This window comes from Pseudopipra pipra, chromosome 1 (assembly GCF_036250125.1).
Source record: "Pseudopipra pipra isolate bDixPip1 chromosome 1, bDixPip1.hap1, whole genome shotgun sequence".
Classification (NCBI taxonomy): domain Eukaryota; kingdom Metazoa; phylum Chordata; class Aves; order Passeriformes; family Pipridae; genus Pseudopipra; species Pseudopipra pipra.
The window spans coordinates 53,570,747-53,590,755 of NC_087549.1; the positions used below are offsets into that span (position 1 = coordinate 53,570,747).

Consider the following 20,009-nt stretch of genomic DNA (forward strand, 5'->3'; position numbering starts at 1 on the left):
TTTTGCTCTGCTAAAGGGAAGGCAACAGGTCTACTGCTGAATGATGAGTGAAGTGGTCCTGTTGGGTGTTAGGGGGTTAAATGCTCTGGAGCTGCTGGAAGGATCAGTCCTCATCATCCTCCTGTCCTTTAGCTCCCAAGTCATTAATTTTTGCCCTGCTATCTAAGTTTTCTTGCCTTGAACATTGACAAGGTAATATTCCATTCCCGTAATTCTGGGAATATGCTGGTGAACTGCACAGCAGCCCTACGCATCGAAGGGTTGCTCATAGAGTTTGTGTCCAGCATGACCCTTACCTTTTGTGAAGCATGTCCTTCACACAAGGTAAAAGCGCAATGTTAGAGCTGGGACAAGGATTAAGGAGTGCAGAAGACAAATTATCTGCCACCACACTTCATAAACTGCAGTACGGGAAAAGAACTTGTACCAGGTGTTCTACAAGGTCAGCATTAACAGTTTCTTTTTTCCCACTGTGCAGGAAACTGATCACCTTCCTGACTTTTCCATAGAAAAATGTTCCAGTTTTCTTAGTTTGCACTGATGACATACTTCAGGTTTTACATGCAGTCCTAGAAAGCTTCTTCTCTGGTAAGATGGGTGTTAGGAGCCCTCATATTCCTCAAATGGTAGTTACCTATAGGAACTCCAGATCCTGTCTATGTCTTGGAGCCTCCAAGACATTCTCATGAGAGCTGATCCTGTGATCCAAATGTTAAGCTTTGAAACCAGTGCCAGTTCTCCTGTTTAACCCCAGCACTCACTAGGACTTCAGCCGTGTCAATTCTCTGGGTCGTGTCAACGCCTGATAAACACGTGATAGGTGAAAGCAAACAGATACACTCTTATTTTCCTCAGGATTTTAACACACTGTTCCTTTCATTTATGTGTCACCAAAAATGCACAGATCTAAAAACAGTAATAAACATGCATGTGTGCTTTTCCTGGCCAGGAGCATTCACCACCCTGAAGAATTCACTTTTCTTCATCTGTGTTTTCTGGGGGGGATTAGCATCTTTTTTAATCATCTGCTTTGGCTTTTAGACATGAGAACTCTTGGCAGCAAGTTCTCTTGCACTGTGCTTGGACTGGCGCCACAGGTAAACACAAACTTCTCGTGAGTTCCTTTTCAGTCTGTGTTTTGTTACCTCTGCTTCTCCTGTTTGGGGATTTTTTTGCCTTCTCTTTTATCAACTTCCTATAGAAAACTCCAGTCAAACTGGTTTTTCCTTTCTGGCAATCACCATGACAGACTTATTATTCCAAACCACTTCCACCATAGTAAGTGATCTTTAATTTCCAGCAACCAGTGCTGTTTCTAACCTGGATTTGGCATTCTTCGGGGCTCACAGCACTTGGTGGATTTGTGTAGACTAACAGGATATCTACAGTGCAACCATTTTTGAAAACAAAACCATCAGCCAGAATGTGTAAGTTGCAATGAAATCATTTTTCCATTATGACAGCAGGATAAACTTATAAGCAACAGAGGAAGCTCTGTTTGCAACATCTAGTGAAAATACATTTTGTTAACTTTTGACATCTCCTGGCATCCTTGTGGTATGTATATGGTGCTTGTAAACCTGATGCATTTTATAGCTTTGAGTATTATCAAGGCTTTTTCCCATAGTCGGGCTTTCTTGAAAATAAAAGTCCAGGTTCTTTTTGAAGAATTCACCAGAAGAGGTGGAGGTGAGGTCTTCTATGCACTTTAGTTAGTGGGATGTAAAACCAAGGTTTTGATCTATCATTCTGTCTAAAGACACATTCTCCAGGTCCTGATGGGATGCATTCTGTCTCATCTGATGTTTCAGGTATTCTCAGCTTCCCTTCCAGCACCAGTTTGTGTAGTTGCTGGAAGATGTTAAACAGTCGTTTCTTTCAGACACTGGATAAAGAGATCCTAATCTGCCATACATCAGCTCACAAAGCAGTCAGGATCCAGATCTCTCTGGATACTGCAATATGAGCTTTCTGTTTTCAGGTTATCTTTTGGTCCTCTTTCCAAAATTGCACTTATAATAGTAGAATGTGCTCTGTGTAGCCTTTACACAGAACTCAAATCTGTGTCTGTATAAACAGTCCATGGGTGTATCAATATGCATATAACAATTGTCTGCCTAGGACTGTCCTCTTACAAGGAAGAAGAAACTATACTGAATTCAGTGGATTCAAGCTGGTGTAAATGTGGTCAGAAGAAGGGTCTGCATGTGCCAATCTGAGACTCAGATGTTATCAGTGCTTCATTCTTAGTCTATTTTGCAGCAGCTCCACCATTTGCATCTCTGGGAATAAAATGTCTGATCACACGCAAAAGAAAAATAATGTCCCTTTTATAATAAGTAAATAAATTACCTTTCTTCTTCTTTCTCTCTTCGCCTGTCTTCTTCCCTCTTCTCTGAGATCCCATGCGGTAGAAGTTGCAGATGATGAGTCTCATTTCTGCTGGAGCCTGTTAACCTTTCTGTGTGAATTACAGTTTTCCAGATCTTAGTCAGTGTTTATGTTAAGAAGAGGGTTAATGATGATCCCCATAGGCCTCTCACTCGGAAAGCAAAAACATCTGCTAAGCCAAAAAGTGGTTAGTTTGCTAAATTTAGAAAGAAGAAATGCATTTCCCAAAATTCACACTGCTTCTTAACAAATTTAGGGAACCAGTGGGAGCAAGCAGTTATGGAAGTCATACTGTTTATTCATTTTTTAGTTTAGTTTGTGTATTTTCAATTAAAAATGAGATTGCTATTATTAAGCAGAAAGGGGGTTTTACTCATATAGCTGAAACATTTAATGCAGTTGAACTTTTTGTGCATTTGTTTAAGTTCATAGCTGGACACAAGCCAAAGCCTGTGAAGCTTGGAGATGTTCTGCAGTACATACTGAGTACATACTTAGCGGTGGAGAAAGTGAGGTTAAAATGGATGTCTGCTAGGAAACTCCCTTAACCAAACCCATAGACCAGGAAAACTACAGATTTTAACCATCTTTCTTTATCCTCACGAAATGTGCTCTTGATTGCCGCCAGCAGTCTGGCTCCTTGTGGGAGAGGGTGGCCTGATGAATGGTATATGAGCCCTTGGTTGCAACCGTTGTCATCTGTCTTTGCTTTTAATGTCTTGGCCAAAGTTGTCATATGTAAATAGGGTTTAAACTGGAGTTTCCTGCTTCATGGGATTAGTGGGGCACATGTTTTTGGTGGTACCAGTAAAGCATCTCACGATAGCTGTGCTCTTGATGGCTTCGTGGTGGCTTGGGCCACCGCTGGCAGCATCTGTGGCCGGGGGTGACAAAAAAGGACAGGTTATGTGCTTCCCTGTCGAGATGCTCATGCCACCAGCAGGTGGTACAGACACTGGGACAACAAAGTACCATTGCTAGAGTGTCTAGGAGAGATCACCATCGGTAGCCCAAGACTCTTCCCAGTCTCTTGTCCGCTCTCCCTCTGAAGCACGCTCAGCTGCTGGTGCTGCTGTGGGGAAACACATGGCTTTGCCAAAGGTTGTACAGCCCAGGATGTACAGTCCTGGCTGCCTGTCGCCATAAGCTGCAGCGTCCCCCCTCGCCAGAGCAGAGGACTGGCCAGAGGCTTTGCACTGGGTGGCACTTCCCTGGGTGGCTAACGAGCCGAGCCGCGGTTTTCAGGCATGACTGTACTTTGCTCTCCCCTCTTGGCCTCCTGTTTAACCTTTTCGTCTCCTGACAGAACAGGCTCGCCTTGCTGGCGAGCTGTGGGTTGTGGGTGGGTGATGGTGTGTTTCTGTGGATAAATTCCACCCTTTTTTTGGTTATCCCCAAGGAACTCTTTGCCAGCTCTGGGCAGCACAGCGTGCAGTCTGCTGGGAGGCTGCCAAGCCGCGAGGAAGTACGGGAGTGAAAACTGACAAAAAAAAGGATAAGCTAGGGAAATTCAGGAGACCTTTGTTAACTCAGGAGATCATTGTTAAATTCAGGTTTCACCGGTATTTGAGCAAAAGCCTCACGGCGAGACCCCAGCAGAGGGTCACGCTCCGGAGAAGGCGCCGGGCAGGGAAGGGCGGGAGCGGGAACGGGAGCGGGAGCAGGAGCGTGAGCCGGGCCGGGCAGAGAGCTCCCCCTCCCGGCCGTCACCCCCCGCTCCCTCCCGTGTCACCGCGCCTGAAGCGACCGGGGAGTGGGGTCGCGGTGCTTGAGAAACAGAGCCTTCTTAAAGCCGGGAGCACACGGGGAACTTGGCAGCCGCCAAACCCCTGTGACAAGCACAGCACCGATCCGTGGGTTCCCAGCCCTTCCGAAGACGGCGCCCGGTTCCAGAAGCATCATTAGTATTTGTGTGCTTGTTGTGGATGTTTTCTTCCGTGACAGCTTATGCGACAACTGGTTCTTCAAAACTGTGGCATAGCATCCGTGAGCCAGAGCAAATCCAAAACAGGCCTGGTTCTCCCTTTTCACTCTCACCTGCTGTGCCCTCGCACCCGTGCTGGCTCCTGGTGGGAAGCAACTGCAGAGTGGTGTGGAGGGATAAAACGGGAATACTCCTCTATCACATGGAAGCTGTATTTTAAATATATTAGTGATTTAAATTTGGCAGGAAAATCCCTAGCTGCTAAATTTTGCCGAGCATTTTGAGGGATTTCTGCTGATATTTTCAGCAAATGACTTGGGAAAATGAATCCTTTAGGGGTTAGAATATTACTAGGGGCTTTTTTTCATTATATCTTCCTTTATGTTTTATGTTACCAAGAAATATATAAAAACCATGTGAGTTTGTAGAAGCCCAACCTTGGAACGTAAGGTATTCTCAAAGCCAGAAATCCGTAGTTTCCTATTTTGAATGTTGCAGGAAGAATTAACTGGATTATAATTCTTTAGCCGATTAAAAAATAAGTAAAAAGGTATTTTATGGGAAAAAAAAGGAGGGGAGGAATGTTCAAATATTGATGTTGTTCCTGAGAACTGCAGCAGAAACTATTAAAAAAGGGGGATTTTTTTTGCCTTTCAGCTCTCTAGAGACGTGGGGTAGGTGTTTTCCTTGTGAAATGTCTGCCTCACCTGTGACTTCTTGCAATCCAGGGAGAGTGGAATTAAAAGTCTTAGTCCTGGATGGTTTCATATGTGTGTATGTGTGTGTATATATATATATGGGGGTTTGAGCCTGGATGAGGAGTTTGCAAAGCTCTTAATGATCCATCTGAATTGTAAAGGTTTGCAGACACCAGCAACTTACTTAAAGATAATTTTGAGATTCTTCGTTCTGAGAACTTAAAGCCTTAAAAATTTGCCACGTTCCCTTTTTCTCTTAAAGAGACAAGCATTTTGACATGGGTTCAATTTCTTGTTTTTCATGGCAACTTTTTGATACAAGGCCATTGAAATGTTGAGGTGAGAGCATTAAAAATAGTTGAAGTAGACAAAGGTTTAATAAAATGTTGCATTGGTCTGTGGTTTAGCACTTCATCTTTCCAATTCTTTGGATGTCAAAATACATTTGCAAATATAGCATGGGTTTTCTGTCTTATCATATTATTCCCAAGACACAATTTTTCTTTTAATTGTCATTTTGTATGTGGGGTCAGAATATCTGTACAGAGCTGTGTAGTGATTTATTCAGTGAGAAAAGGATTTTCATGTACGATTACCTCCTCTTTATTTGTGCATTTATGAATCCTTTTTTCAGAAATTCTTATATAGCTGCTACTGCTGCTCAAATTGCCATGGTTTTTAAAGAGAATAATACTTATTGATAGTTCCCTCATGCACTGGCAGGCACATCTAAAACCTGTACTTTTGTGTTCACAGCTTGCATAATGTAAAATTTAGAGATTGCTTGTCAAAGTAAGTGTCAGCTGAGTTTCCTAGGAAACTCACTGAAGATATTTATAAAACTACAGATCAGCTTAATAATAGATATAATAATGTCAGTAGCTCATGATTTTTTAAACTTTATTGGTCCGTTTAATTTGTTGGCAAACCAAGCCACTGCATTTCCAAACAGAGCGATGGAGACCTTCCAATACCTTGCCTAATTTATTTGTTAAAAAAGGTAGTTTCTGCCGTTCCATGTAAGGAAATGTAAAACACTCTACTGTAACCTAAATGTTACACTAATTATCAAACTGAATCATTTGTAAGTAAACCCACAATTGTGACGTAGAAATATAAATATATAAGTATAAATATTCTATAATATGCTATGGTTCTATTCACCGTTGAGTTGAATGCATGAGTTTGAAGTTTATTGCACGTGGATGCAAAACAGTCACTGCAGAATTATCGTGTATCCTGACTATGGGTTTCTATAGAAGCTGCATAAGTAGAAGACCTGTCAGGATTGTAAAAAGGCATAATTCTGTGAAAATAATTATATCACTGAGCTGAAAAAAAAAAGGATCTGAAAAGAGACAATAAGTGATACTTGGTGTCCATTTTTGTTCATTCTTCTGCGATTGTGTTTACCTCACACTGATTCCTTGAGTGGAGACATGAGCATTGCCACAACTGGGAGATATCTTCGTGCTTTAAGCTCTTTGAATTGAAATTTTAGTCATGTAAATTCAAAATTTGCTGATGTATAAATATATATATATATGTATAAAAGAATCTATAGTTTACCAAACATAATTATTCAAAACATTTAGGATTAGTAGAAATTAACATTCTTTGGAAAGCAATTTAGAAAAGTGATTCCAGTTTTCCCATTTTAATACAATAATGAGAATGAAGTTAGTGTATTTAGAAATGAGGCAGTACTAACTCCTTATCTCATCTGGAATCCATTACTTGTACCTACCATGTACATTTGCCTGTCAGAACTCCATTTTGATGCTGTGCTAATTAGCCAAGTAAGGAGTTTATATGAAGGATATTCAAGAACTGATTTTCTTTTGAAAAGGTAAGAGTTTAGCTGTCTTTTTTTCAGCGTTAGAAATCTCAGTGCACGCTTAATGTTGTTGCAAAACAAATCTTAGGAAGCCTGTCCCTCACACACTGAAAAGGTTAGTTTTCTGTAAAGCTGTAAAATTTATCCAAATCCTAATAGTAGCTGCATGTTGATTTATTGGATGCTAGTGATATCATTCCAGCTTGATATAGTTGCCAGGTAAAACCATGTAAGTAATTGGATTTATTTTAATATAGATTACATGTGGACAGCAACCTTATAAAATGTTACAGCTACTATGCCAAATGACATTTTTTTAAGCACGTGACTTTTGTCAGAGCCAGCTCTCTCTTACCTACAGTGTGGCAGTTTATGGTATTTGGAACTGGTCCTTTTACTGTGAGGAAATTGATGATTTCTAAGTGAAAGACAACTTTAGCTGATAGGTAGGACATCTAATTAGGAAACTTACATCTTTCCCAAACCTGCCGTGGATTGTCTGTAATGTAACTCTGCATTACTTCTCACTCCTCTGTTCCTTACCATAATTTGCCTGTTTGGAATATGCAAGTGCTAAAAACCAATAACCTTCCTTAAGTACCTGTTGCATAGGTGAGAGAGGTGTGAGATAGCACTAAATATCATGTTTAATCATTTTGGATAAATTCTGCCAACTTCGTCCTGGTATTGTGGAGACAAGATGTATTGTCTCTGATTTATACCTCTACCTCTGCCTCTGCTTCTGCAAGAAAAATACCAATTTATGCTGCTTTGCAGGGTTTGTGATGGAGTTGTATTTGTGTACAAACACTCACTTCAGTCCACACTCTTAACTAGATCCCTGTGTCAGGCATAGTCAGTACTTTAAAATGGACTTAGAAGTACAAATATGCTAAGGAAAATTACTCTGTGTTTAGGAAGTTTCAGCTTGAAGGCATTTTTCTTTGGGCTTTTATGCCTTCTTTTTTTCATGTCCTGTGCTGCAAGCATGAGATGAGAGTTCTGTTAATGATAGGTGCACCCGTTAAAAATGCATTGCTCTGCCTTGGTGTCTGCATTGACTGTGGGGATAACTGAAGTTAAACTGTGTTTGATTCTCAAGGTGATGAAAATCATCTGACCAAAAGGTTCACTCTGAATGCAACTTCTTTCCCATGGTGACTGTAGTTGACTATAAAGTTGTACTTTTATATCCTTATAATAAGTTTATGGGGCTTTTAGCAAGGGAGGAGGTTTTGTGAAAAGATGCTTTTTCTTTAGAGTTCCTTCCATATAGTGTTGTTCTGAGGCACCCATTGTGTTGCGTTAAAGAGAGAATTATTTTTTTTAAACACTATGCTTAGCCATCACACCTTGATCATCCAGAAAGAAAAGCTGGATATTCTAACTGTAGATGCTGCATTTTGTTTCCTGTCTGTACCAAAGGAAAAATAGTACAAGTAAATATATATGCAGTGCATTTTCTTTTACTTTCAGTTCATATCCGTGAGAAAGTGCTATGCGAATTACAAACAGGCTTTTAGGGGGGTATTTTTTCAACTGGTCAGTGTATGTGACCCCTGTGTTAACAGTGAGTCACATTTTGAGTCAAGAGTTCACTGGGTTTTTTTTCTTTCCCACCACAATTAAGTGTGACGTGTTCCGCATGTACACTCAAGTGAAGTTGAGGAAAACCTGCCTTTTGATAAAGAAATCTTGATAGTATTGTAGTGGGATGCATCGGCTGGTGGGATATTCACTGCCAAATACCAAATAACAGTGCAGATATTCAAGAAAGCTTCTAAGCGATACAGGGAAGTCTAAGTCTGGGGAAAATGAGCCAGCTGGGCTCACGTGAGATCTAAGAAATGGATGGAAGTGAGAGAGTAGAACCTGCCTATTTTAGCAATAAGTATAAAATCATGTTTTTATGTCCTTAAATGCTGCCATTCTAGCATGTGTTAGGAAAGAAATAAAGCTTAAAAAAAAAAATCTTTTAATTAATTATAGAATGTAGTTCCCCCCTTTTGCTCTGGTTCTCTTTTCTCTTACCTTTCTTGGCAGTTGTAAGTTTTTCTTCCACTTTATGCATCTCACTGAGTTTTTGTGACATAAAGAATCAGACTCATTAACATCCACTTCCTATCAGTTTTGCTCTCCACTTTGTGCTTTAGTTGTTGCTTGGAGGGCAGCATGTCAGTCCAAACCTATTTGTATATGCTAACAAGCATTTCTGCTAATGTTACTGAGACCATAATTAACATAACATTATACTTGATTAGCATTATGCTAAATAAAGGCACCCCTTCACTGCGTTTTCTATTTTAAACCCCAAAATCTCTTTTAACAACTGTATGATGTTATGGCATATGGTTAGTCGTAGTATTTTTTAGTGGACCTCACAAAATTATAACATTTTAACTGCATTTTGGACCCGCTTGTGGGTACTGCATAATGGTAAGTGTAAAAGTGCTGTATTGAAACAAAGCCTGGGTAAAATGTTTATTTGGCTTATAAAATGTAGCCTAAAGGAATATACAGGAAAACATCAAGGCTCATAACTTTACCATTCATGTTGTGTTTTACTTCACAGTGGGAGTCTAAACTAGAAAAGGTAGTGAAAAGTCTTCTACTAGACAGTATTTTACATATCTAAGTGCATGTTTATTTTTCTTCTAGCTTTTTAGAAAGAATTGACAGCGTCAGCATGGATGACTACACACCCACAGATCAGGTTAGTATAACTAATGGGATAGGGTCTGAACCAAGACTCTCATTCATCTGGGTGCTCTGTGTAATTTATTTTAGTCCCAGCTGCAGCTGAAATAGACCATACGGCAGAATATCAAAATATGGTCTAGCAGTTTAAGTAATGGGTATTAAAGAAGAAGAGGCTTTTTGGTGGTTGCAAGCTTGTCTTTTACTGTTGTTATATGTAGTGATTCCTGTAATACATCTGTTATTTCTTCTTGCTTCCCATTCTCTGTCCTGCAAACAAATTGAATGGAAGAGAGAACAGAAAGCATAAATGTATAAGCCTACTGTTTCCTTCACAAGCCTTTGCTACACAGCAGTGCTTTATTTTAATGGTGGAGGTGATCCCAGGTGGAGACTTCGCATGTCCATCAGAAGGGTCCTTCAGAGGCAAAAGCTTGCAGTGGATCTAGTGTCCAAATTCAGGGGAGAGCACCAGTGGCAGCAGCAAACTTTGTGGACTTCTCTGCGGGCATGCAGATTTCTTCTTTCCTGCCTGTGCCCATCTCCTATGGGCAGCATAGTTTCTATTTAAGCCTTATTTGCAGGACAAGACATGTTTTTTCCCAGATGCCATGATACATCTTGATAAGAGTGCTCTAATGACAGACACATTCATGTTAAGGCTGAAGTGGTGCAGCCTTGAAGTAAGAAAGGGTTTCACTATGTTGCACGTCTTCAGCTGCTTTCCCTGAGCTCTGACTGTGTAATTTCCTTGGGCAGGATGTCTCTTCGGCAAATGTTCCTTTATTTTTCAGTGCTGCTATCCCACTGTCATCTAGCAGTCTCAGCCAAGATTGTGGGCCACGTCATAAACTGCAAATACAGGTGGCAGAAGAGAATCCCTGCACTGGATAATTTGGTCTAACCATGCAAGGTGTATAACGCATGGATGCCCTTAAAAAAAAAACACAACTGCCAAATCTCACTGTGCAATCAGGGACTGAAATTCAGAGAAGTGAAGCGACTTGACAGGGATCACTTGAGGAAGTACGTGGAGCAGAGCCTGTTCCTTCAGGCCTGGTTTAGGTCTATCACCACAAGCGTGTACAATTACTCTGACTGTATTCTGAAACAGAAGTCAGTAAAAAGTAGCATGTGTTGTATTATAAGGTGAAACTCGTATTGTCAACCCAATACAGGATCAATTATTAAAGCCCTCAAGACATTTTCAGAGCAAAGCAGTAGCATTGGGATTTGCTCCATCTAGAACCTCATGGTTTTAGCATCGATATCACTCAGCTGGAGAGAGAAGTCAGTGAAGCAAAGCCTAATTTTGGCTTTCATGATTTATGTTAGCATTGCCCTGTTTCTTCCTGGGAGGCCTTTCTCTACCTGAAGCAGTCATTCATCATCTAGAAATTCTTCCAAATAATTTCCTTTGGGAAGAAATGCCCTGTGTCTCCAAAGATCAGAAGAGGCCGTTGTTATTTGGCAGGCGGAAAATTATTGCTCTAAAGGGGGGATTCTCTTTTGCTTTTGTTTTCATCCTATTATGCTGTATCAGTTGTCTTGCTGAATTAACTAGTAAAAATCCCTAATTTCCTCTTTCCTCTTGCTTTCTGTAACTTTTTTTGCACCATCCAAAATAACAACTGAGTCCAAGAACAAATAGATGTCAACAAGTGACAGAAAATGACAGTAACATATAAAATAACTAAAAGAATTAATTAAGTGGCCTTCAGCTGAGTCCATGTGGCTGCCAAAGCAGCCAAGATTTGCCAGCTACCAGAGTACTTCAAGCAGTAGATGGATAGGGGAAAAAGGCAAGCTGCGCTCGTACTCTGCACCACTGGCTACCTCCTTCCATCCCCACTTTCACAGCTGCTGCATGGCAAGGAGAGCTAAGCTGGACCAAGCAGCCCTTCCCTTTCCCCAGCAAGGGGAGTGTTCTGAGAGCAGGCAGCCATGGCTGCTCTGGGGGGTTCATCCCCATCAGGCAGCTGGCAACTTTTTCCAGCCTCTGATTTTGTTTTGCACTGACTCCCCAAGTGGCAGCGCTGGATAGTCAAGGTTAAAAGTGCTGCTGGTGGTGACGGTGGCACATGGAGAGCTAGTTGCCTGAGGTATGCATCATAAATTGCTTTTGCCTACTTCCTTTGAGAATCAAGGAAATTACTATCTTTTAATTATTAAAAGAAAGTTAGTTAAGTTGTAAAGTATTGCTGGTTTGAAAAATAAGAAAGAAATGCCACATTTCTGTACAACCTAAATTCTGTTCCCTTGTGCTCTGTAATAGAGCTTTAATTACTCAGTCACAAGTTATTATTTCGATAGGATTCCTGTCTCATTCAATACAATAGAGGGCAGAGTTAAGGTTGCCTGGGCAACTGTAAATCTGGAGTTTTCTAACATTTGAATGCTTGACTTTACAACATGAATAAAATTTTTCTTAGTTCTATGTAACTTCAGAATTCATTATCTGCATCTCATACTAAGTTGTATGACCATCAAGAACAGGTTTCAGTGGGCAGTAAGGAGAACATATATCAAGTCTCGTTCTTTCTGAGCGTGCACAAACCGAATGCAATGAATCATGGTTTGTGTTTATCCACTGTGTCATTATGCACAAATGCAGATTTACCAAAAAGTCTGATTGAACCTTAATTAAATGAAATGGTTAAGACTTTTCATGGAAAATGGTATTCCAAGCTTTTAAAAGCAAAATTAGGTTAGAAAAAAGCCTTACTAATCAGCTTCTGTGTTCTCATTTCCAGGACCTATTAAGATGCAGAGTGTTGACATCAGGGATTTTTGAAACAAGATTTCAAGTAGATAAAGTAAATTTCCAGTAAGTCTATTAATAATAATTTATGAATATCATACTAGTTTTTACCCACTTCGTTCAGATGTCTATGCTCATGTATTCTTGGTATAGTAGGCTTATGGTGGGAATGGATGTTTTTTATTTGGTTGGTTTGGTTTTTTAGCTCTCTTTCCATAGGTCCTGGTAAAATTGCCTCATACTTTGCAAAAAGAGCTGATATTAGTTATATGTATTGCCAATACTTTATTGTCGGCTTGCATGTGGCTGCTTTTACAAACTGGTTCATTGGTATAGCATTGTAAACTCATACCTTCTGGTATAAGAGCTCAGTGAGAATTCTCCCTTCTTCCAGAGGGCTACTAGCTCTGTGTTTGTTGAAGTTTTACGCTGTGTCTCTGTAAAACATCCACCCTCAGGCTGCCTTCAGTCACCAGTTCTTGCCCAGAAAGGTGGCAGTTCTGATAGGGCAGAGCCTCCCCCATGTCCTCCTCCTTACAGAGATGCACTCTCCCCACCACCCTTCAAAATACCCTGAAAACTGTCCTTGTTTACAGTATGTAGGTCCAGTCTTACATGCCCTATGCACTTCTGTGCCCTTGAAGAGTGTATTTCTCATTTTATGGGTTCAGTAGTCTTTTCCTGGCAGAGCAGGACAGGTGGAGCTGTGCAGCTGTCTCTAACATGCAGCACAGCATCAGCAGATCTCTCTCCTCTTCAGGCAATATTTTACTGCCTCTGTCCTTGGGGCTGTCAGATTTTTAGCTAAACCCTTATCCTGCGTGCTTTGTGTGGTTTTCCTAGTGCACATAAATGATATAACATCCTATGGCTTTTTAACAGCATGTTTGATGTAGGTGGCCAGAGAGATGAGAGAAGAAAATGGATCCAATGCTTTAATGGTAAGTAAAAATATTCCAATGCTTTAATGGTAAGTAAAAATATTCCATGTTTTTATTTTGGACTTACTCTCTGAGGTGTGAACAGCTTATTATTCGTATTCACACATAGTATCTCACTAGTACAGGAGTCCAGTGTTACAGATATTTTCTTCTGGTATTTTTGGCAGACTGGGGAATAATGGCAGTGTTACCCTGAGGAATATTTGCTGGGATAACAGAGATGTTCTCTTCTCTCTCCTTTTTTTCTTTCTTTCTTTTGTATGCTCTGCACAGATGTCACAGCTATCATCTTCGTTGTGGCTTGCAGCAGCTACAACATGGTAATAAGGGAAGACAATAACACAAATAGACTACGGGAATCCCTGGACCTTTTCAAAAGTATCTGGAATAACAGGTAAAGCAAACCTCATTTAACTACAAATTTAACTACAGTTCAAAACTCCTTGCAAAACAGGACTCCCCTTACTGTATGCTCAGATAGTTTATTCAGAAACTATCCCGATTGGGCCAGGTCACAGTGTGCCCCCATGGTAGGGGGGCATGTGCCCTTCCCTGGCAGGGGCCGTGGCACAGCGATGGTGCACGTGATGTTTCACCACTCCTGCCAAAATGGTGCAGTGCATGGGGACAGCTTGGAAAAGGCAAGCCCTCCAAACTGGCTGCTACAAGGGAAGCAGGAGAGACCCCTCCCTGGTGTCACTGTGCTGCTTGGCCGAGACTGAGAGATCCTCAGAATAACATTTGATCTCCTCCTCAAACGCAGCGGTGGGAACTGTTGGTGTTGCATTCGATTCCCTCCCCGGCTGCTGCTGCGCTCGATCCCCGTGTGGGCAGCCGCTCTCATAAGGCTCGTCTCTGAGAGCGCGTGGTATTTCTGCCTTGCGGGATGGTATTTCAGCTCTAATCTAACTGTAACCGCCATCAAGCTGCCATTCTGTCACAGTGCGTGTAAATCATAGATACCTAACCAAATAGCAATCCAAATAGGTTCCTAATAGGGAATAAGTAAAAACAGTACACAGAATAAGGTGGTGAAGTTTTCAGCACATACCTGTGAGGATGCTCTGCACTGAGAAGTGATTGAAGATGGAATGAGGAAGAATGTTAACTGCAAGTCCCAAAGGCACATCGTTACAGTGATGGATTAATTGGGGAAGAAAAGAGAGATTATTTTCTTTTTATTCTGGTGTCATACAGGCCACCCTAAAAGATGGAATAACTGTGTTGATGAACAGTAATTAAGACAGAGCAGTATAGGGGAAGGAAGCTTTCCAGCCTTTTTTTTTTTGCTTCATCAAAACCAAACAAAGCAGATGGTAATGTCTGTTTGTGGACTGTAGTGCTTTTAGAAACTGTTATCATTTTCTCAACTTTATATCTAAAGGATGATTTAGAAAAAAAATATTGAAAACTGCTCCCTTCAGCAATGTCCACTGCAGTTTTTATAAATGTATTTACTGATCCTAGAAATGTAGTCACCAGCACAGGTGCAACCCAATCGAAACTATCATTTAGATCATGGGTTTTTTTCTGTTGAAGCATGTTCCACACTACTTCACTCTCTGTCCACACAGGGATAGCCTGTAAATTTTCTATGACATGATATGTTTTCCTTGATTAACATGTCACAGATAACACAAACATTTGGTTTTTTCTTGACAGGTGGTTACGGACCATTTCTATCATTTTGTTCTTGAATAAACAGGACATGCTGGCTGAAAAAGTCTTGGCAGGGAAATCAAAAATTGAAGATTACTTTCCTGAATACGCGCATTATACTGTACCTGAGGATGGTAAGGTTTCTTCCCATGCTGGGATTGGACCTGCTGGCATGGCCCAGCCCACAGTTCCTCTCTCTATCTGTCTGTCTCTCTCACACACACAAAATTCACAAGCACACACTGTTCCTTAACATGAACTGTTGGTCAGGCAAGGAGCGTGCCAGCAGAGTAGCTCAGACATACCCTAGCGTGGGCAGGGTCTGAAGGGATTCTGGCTGCTGTGGGAGGAATATGGGGGGCTGGTTCCAGAGCACCTGCCTCTTCCTCTTTGGGAACAACCACCAGTCCCAGGAAGGCAAAGCTGCTGGGCACATCTCTCTCCCTGCCAGATGCTTCTGTCTGGGCATCCCCTGGTGCTGAACTTTGTTAGGGATTCATTAGACTTATTTTGCAGGCATTCTTCATCCTCCAACACTGTAAATTTCAGTCTTTGAAATACTGAAATACTTGAAATACTGACTTTGAAGTTCTTTGAAATACTGGAAGCCCAGCAGATCAGAAAGGGAACTTTAATGGAGGAAAACTACATCAAATAGAAATAGAAAGAGAGCTGTGACAATGAAGCAATGAACATGGGTTCAGTTTCTTGTAATTTCTAGAATTATAATGATTCCTGCACTGCAATAACAAATTGCATAAGTAAACTCTAGTATTATGCCAGTTTTATACCAGGCAGAGGGCTTCCCAAATGTCTTAGGTCTGTGTCTAGCAAATGTGGTAAAATTTGCACTTCCTGGCCACTAGCATCTGCCTGACCTGAGTGATGACCCTGGTGTGGTGCTTGCAGCCACCTGTCACAAAAGGCTTTCGTTCTACACCAACTACCACCAGCAGCCTAGGTTATAGAAGTGAAGATGCTAATAAGCTATTTTCAGCTTTCGTTCAGGTCTGGAATTTCAGGAGTGTGATTCCGAGTTTCAGGTGCAGAGGATAAATAAACTGTCCTAAAATCTGAGTTAACCTGGCACCAGTTTTGCAATGCTGAGGACTTTTGGAAGAAATCTATCTCATCACCTAAATTTCCCTCTCTGAAACATACATCACGTAAACAGAGTTTGAGTGAATTTTCAGCACTTTTTAATACTAAGCCAGTTATCAGAATAAAGTAGCTTTTAGTGTTTCTGAGAGGGTTTTCACAGTGGATATCTAGAGTGATCCAAAGTATCCACACATGAAGCAGCTGTCTATTTTTAACCCATAGTTATTCATTTATTCTTTAATTTCAGCCATCATGGGCATGCAGCACAGAATTCCAAGATGCTGTTGATTGTGCTGCTGCTCTTATTTTTACCACTAGTGCTGTAGATAAAAGATACATTTCCGTGTTCTGATAAATTCTGGCCTTTACCATATTATGTTTACAAGCATCTGATTTGGTGTCTTAGATGAGGAGGGATCACACTGACAGGAAATGAATAGGGTATCTCTTCAACATATTGTTTTTTACACTTAAGTAAATATAGTTGTTGCATGGCCTGGATAGCAACGACTTCATCTGCCAGCAAACAGTACTGACCAACGAGTAACGAGTCCCCTGCTCAACAAGAATTTAGTCTAAGGCTGCTTGATGGACAGTGCATCTAAAGTATTCTGCTGACTAGGGGCCTGGAAATAAAATACATATATATGAAAAGATCTTTTGATGCTATCATTTTTTCCGAATGTAATCTTGGACTCACCATTTTTAAACCCAAAACCCTACCTTGCAGAAGCTTTTTTCAGGAGATGCTGTTCTGCTGCAGAAACTGAACAGCTCAGCTTCTTTTTTTGATAAAAGCTGAACCCTAACTCCCACTTGTTTTATATCTATATGAACAAACTTGTGGATGTGAGTAAGCCTTTTTGTGATATGACCAATGACATTGTTGCAACAATTTCAGCAATTTTTACGTTCCTAAAATATGTTGCATGCATAGTCAGGTTTTACTGTACCCTTCCATTTTAGAATTATCTACTGGGAATCTCCTGTAGATATTTAATGTTTCAATTTCTGCACTGAAGGGCTACTTCCTCCTTATTAACCCTTTTGTTACAAAAAGTGGATGATTGTTTGCTTTTCATGTTTCTGATATCATTTGTTTTTAATTGAACAGCAACACCAGATGCAGGAGAAGACCCCAAAGTCACAAGAGCCAAGTTCTTCATCCGGGATGAGTTTTTAGTGAGTAATTTTCATCTTATGTGTGATTCTATCATAGGAAATACTGACAGATGGCATGGTTTATTTAGGGAAAACTGATGGGATTTTGCAGAAAGCTAGAAGGAGAGGACAACATCTGGCAATTTCCTAATTCTTTTCAGCTGCCCATCTTGCACAACCTTCCTCAGTGCTTGCACATTTTTATGCCTATTTTATATAAAGTCACCTGCCATGCAAAGTGTCACACAGCACGTAAGTGCCAGTGCTCAGAATGGTCACGTACAGTCCGTGTGTAAGCAAATAGGCTTTTTTATTTCTTTCCTGCATTCCTGCAAGGACTTTGGCAGTGGTCAGCTGGCAAGAGGGATTGAAAAAAAAAGTAGATTTTATGATTTTATTCTTAATTAAGATTTCTGGTGTGCCAGTTAGGAGGTTTGCCTCACCCTATGACTGGTGTCATGGCCCTACTGAGGAACCATAAGAAAGTTTCCTTGTCTAGTCACATTTACTCTTGCAATTGAGGTTTCTTCTGAAGCTGGAGCTGAAGAGGTGTTGTCTAAATTTTGAAGATAAAAGCAGTTATCAGGCACACAAATACAGCCCAGCTCTTCTGTCAGAATCAGAGGGTTTAATCCAGCATCACTTATGGCTTCACTCATAGTGAGTTGTTCCCACAGTGCAGAGCAGTAACAGAGACCAAAACCAAAGCTCATCCATCGTGCCCTGCTGGAAGAAACTATATGTGTGTGTTTGAGATAACAAATTGATTCATTAGAATTAAGCATTTTAAAGTCATTATGTATTTACAAGTATTGTTAGGATTTACCACTGTTGACACACCAAGAAAGAAAGAAGCAGTTAACTGTGTTCACGCTTTGGGGATTTCCATTCACTGCCTTAGCTTTCTGGATTCTGAGGAAAAATGTCAGATTGCACTGTTAGCGTAAGAGTTGCCAAAAAAACCTCACTTCAGGCCAAATCTCTCTTGTGGTAATGCTGGAATACTGTGAAGCAGGTGACAGTATCCAGTTGGGAAGCAGGGTGGCTCTAAGAGATCTGAATTATGGAGAAACTAGGGTGAAACTCCCCACCTTTATCTATTTTTTATCTCTTTTCATTATTTAAAAAAACATATCAAGGGCGAGGTCCTTACCTACCATGACTCACTGGCATTACAGAAGGAGGCTACCTATGAAGTGGGTAGGGGAGGTGATTGCAATCACATAAAAAACCACCACAGGTGCTGGGGGTGGGGGATGCATTTGGGCTGGGGCCAGCACCTGCCAGGCAGTCCCTGGGGCTCAGGTGTGGGGCTGAAACAGCTTTTCCCCCATTTGCCTGCAACTGCCGCAGGCTTGGCAGAGAGCATCTCCTCCATAACGTGTCTCTCTCCTGGGTTTGGGCTTGGTTTCTCAGCAGGATGGAACAGAGGGATGTAGTCATCTGAACATTGGTTTATGCTCTTGGACTGTTTGAAATGAAAGTCATGCTATCAACCCCAACTGCAGAGCAGGCTGTGTGTGCCCCAAGTAACGGGAGAGAGTGAGTAGGGGAGAAAGCCAAGTAGAAATGGTGACTTCCAGTTCCATGGGGTCAGGCAAGAAAGACTGAGGTCTCAGAGGGAGTTACAAAAGGAACAGAGAAAATAAGCTCGGTACAGACTGGGGAGGGGTCTGATGATTTGAAGAAATCTGGGTTTATTATGCTTTACTGTGATTTTTGGCATGGTAGCAGGTCTGCATAAGCTATGGATATGTGTGAAAAGTACCACCATGGTGCTGCACCCCCTAAAACTCTGCCTGGCTGTAGTCAATGGTACTGGCAAATTTAAAGCATGTAATTTGGCTAATTTTAGAAGGGGGTTGAAACTGACCACGTTTCCAGTAGCTAGTGCTACATGGTACTGTCTGAGCATTAGAAAGGCAAAATACGTCAGCTCCTGATTTCGGGGTTGGTGTGGGGGCACGTGGCCCCTGGGGGTTTGGGCAGCAAAGATGGGCACCACTGGATTTCAGTCAGGACAGCAGCGTGTGAGGGCTGGCTGGGCACATGCCCAGCTCAGGGCTCATGCACTTCAGGGCTGGGCTGGCGAGCTCATCTCCAAGTCCTGGAAATGTATCTTGTAGGAAATTCTCCATCCTTTAGCTGAGGCACATCGTTTCTCCTCCCAGACTCTTCATGGAGGCAACGAGCTTGTGCACTCCGTGTTGAGGCTACTCCTTAGCCCCATTTCGGTGTTTTGTACACAGGGCTCTCCAGCTGCTGATGTTTTGTTTGAATACATCCCCAGTTTGTAGGCAACCCCTGTTAAAACAGTGGAATGGCCACTCTAGTTCCTGCTGGTTTTTAAAAAATCTGAATCTGGGAGGTGAAGGAGCTGCTGTTCAGACACATAGATCAGGCTTCCTCGAATTGTGCATATGGCTCCTCGCTGGAAACTGCAGTGTAGGGGTGTTAAATACTGGTATTAAATACTCCCACTTGGAAGGTGAATGTTCTTTCATTGCTGTCCCAGGGTTTGGGTTTTTTCACCCTCTGAACTGGTGCTAAGTAACACACTACTATTCAAAATGAGTTTTGCATAGGGGTTCAGATATTGCTTTTGTCTTAAAACGAGAGAACTACAGAGTTGTCAGGTGACAGAAATAGACAAACTCCTAATATTTTGAAAATACGTCCTTTGGCATGCTGTTTATGTAACCAGGTGTCACCAGAACATCGTGGGCATTTGATTGCCACAGACATCAGTACATGATAAACAAAGGCAAATATTTATTAGTATTTTTCATGAGAGTGAGCCTTGAACTAGGTATTGAATGTAGCATAGTAAAAAGGAAAT

The 20,009-nt window shown here is 41.3% G+C and overlaps 1 protein-coding gene across 2 annotated transcripts in view; it reads left to right on the top strand.

The window, feature by feature from the left end:
• The window catches only part of GNAL (G protein subunit alpha L), a 192,213-nt gene that overhangs the window by 165,904 nt on the left and 6,300 nt on the right, over nucleotides 1–20,009 (top strand). For both annotated transcript variants that reach the window (XM_064657008.1, XM_064657019.1), the window contains exons 6-11: nucleotides 9,509–9,563; nucleotides 12,301–12,374; nucleotides 13,191–13,249; nucleotides 13,523–13,643; nucleotides 14,912–15,042; nucleotides 17,124–17,191. In XM_064657008.1, the coding sequence (XP_064513078.1) occupies nucleotides 9,509–9,563; nucleotides 12,301–12,374; nucleotides 13,191–13,249; nucleotides 13,523–13,643; nucleotides 14,912–15,042; nucleotides 17,124–17,191 (508 nt within the window). The remainder of the gene's footprint in view (nucleotides 1–9,508; nucleotides 9,564–12,300; nucleotides 12,375–13,190; nucleotides 13,250–13,522; nucleotides 13,644–14,911; nucleotides 15,043–17,123; nucleotides 17,192–20,009) is intronic.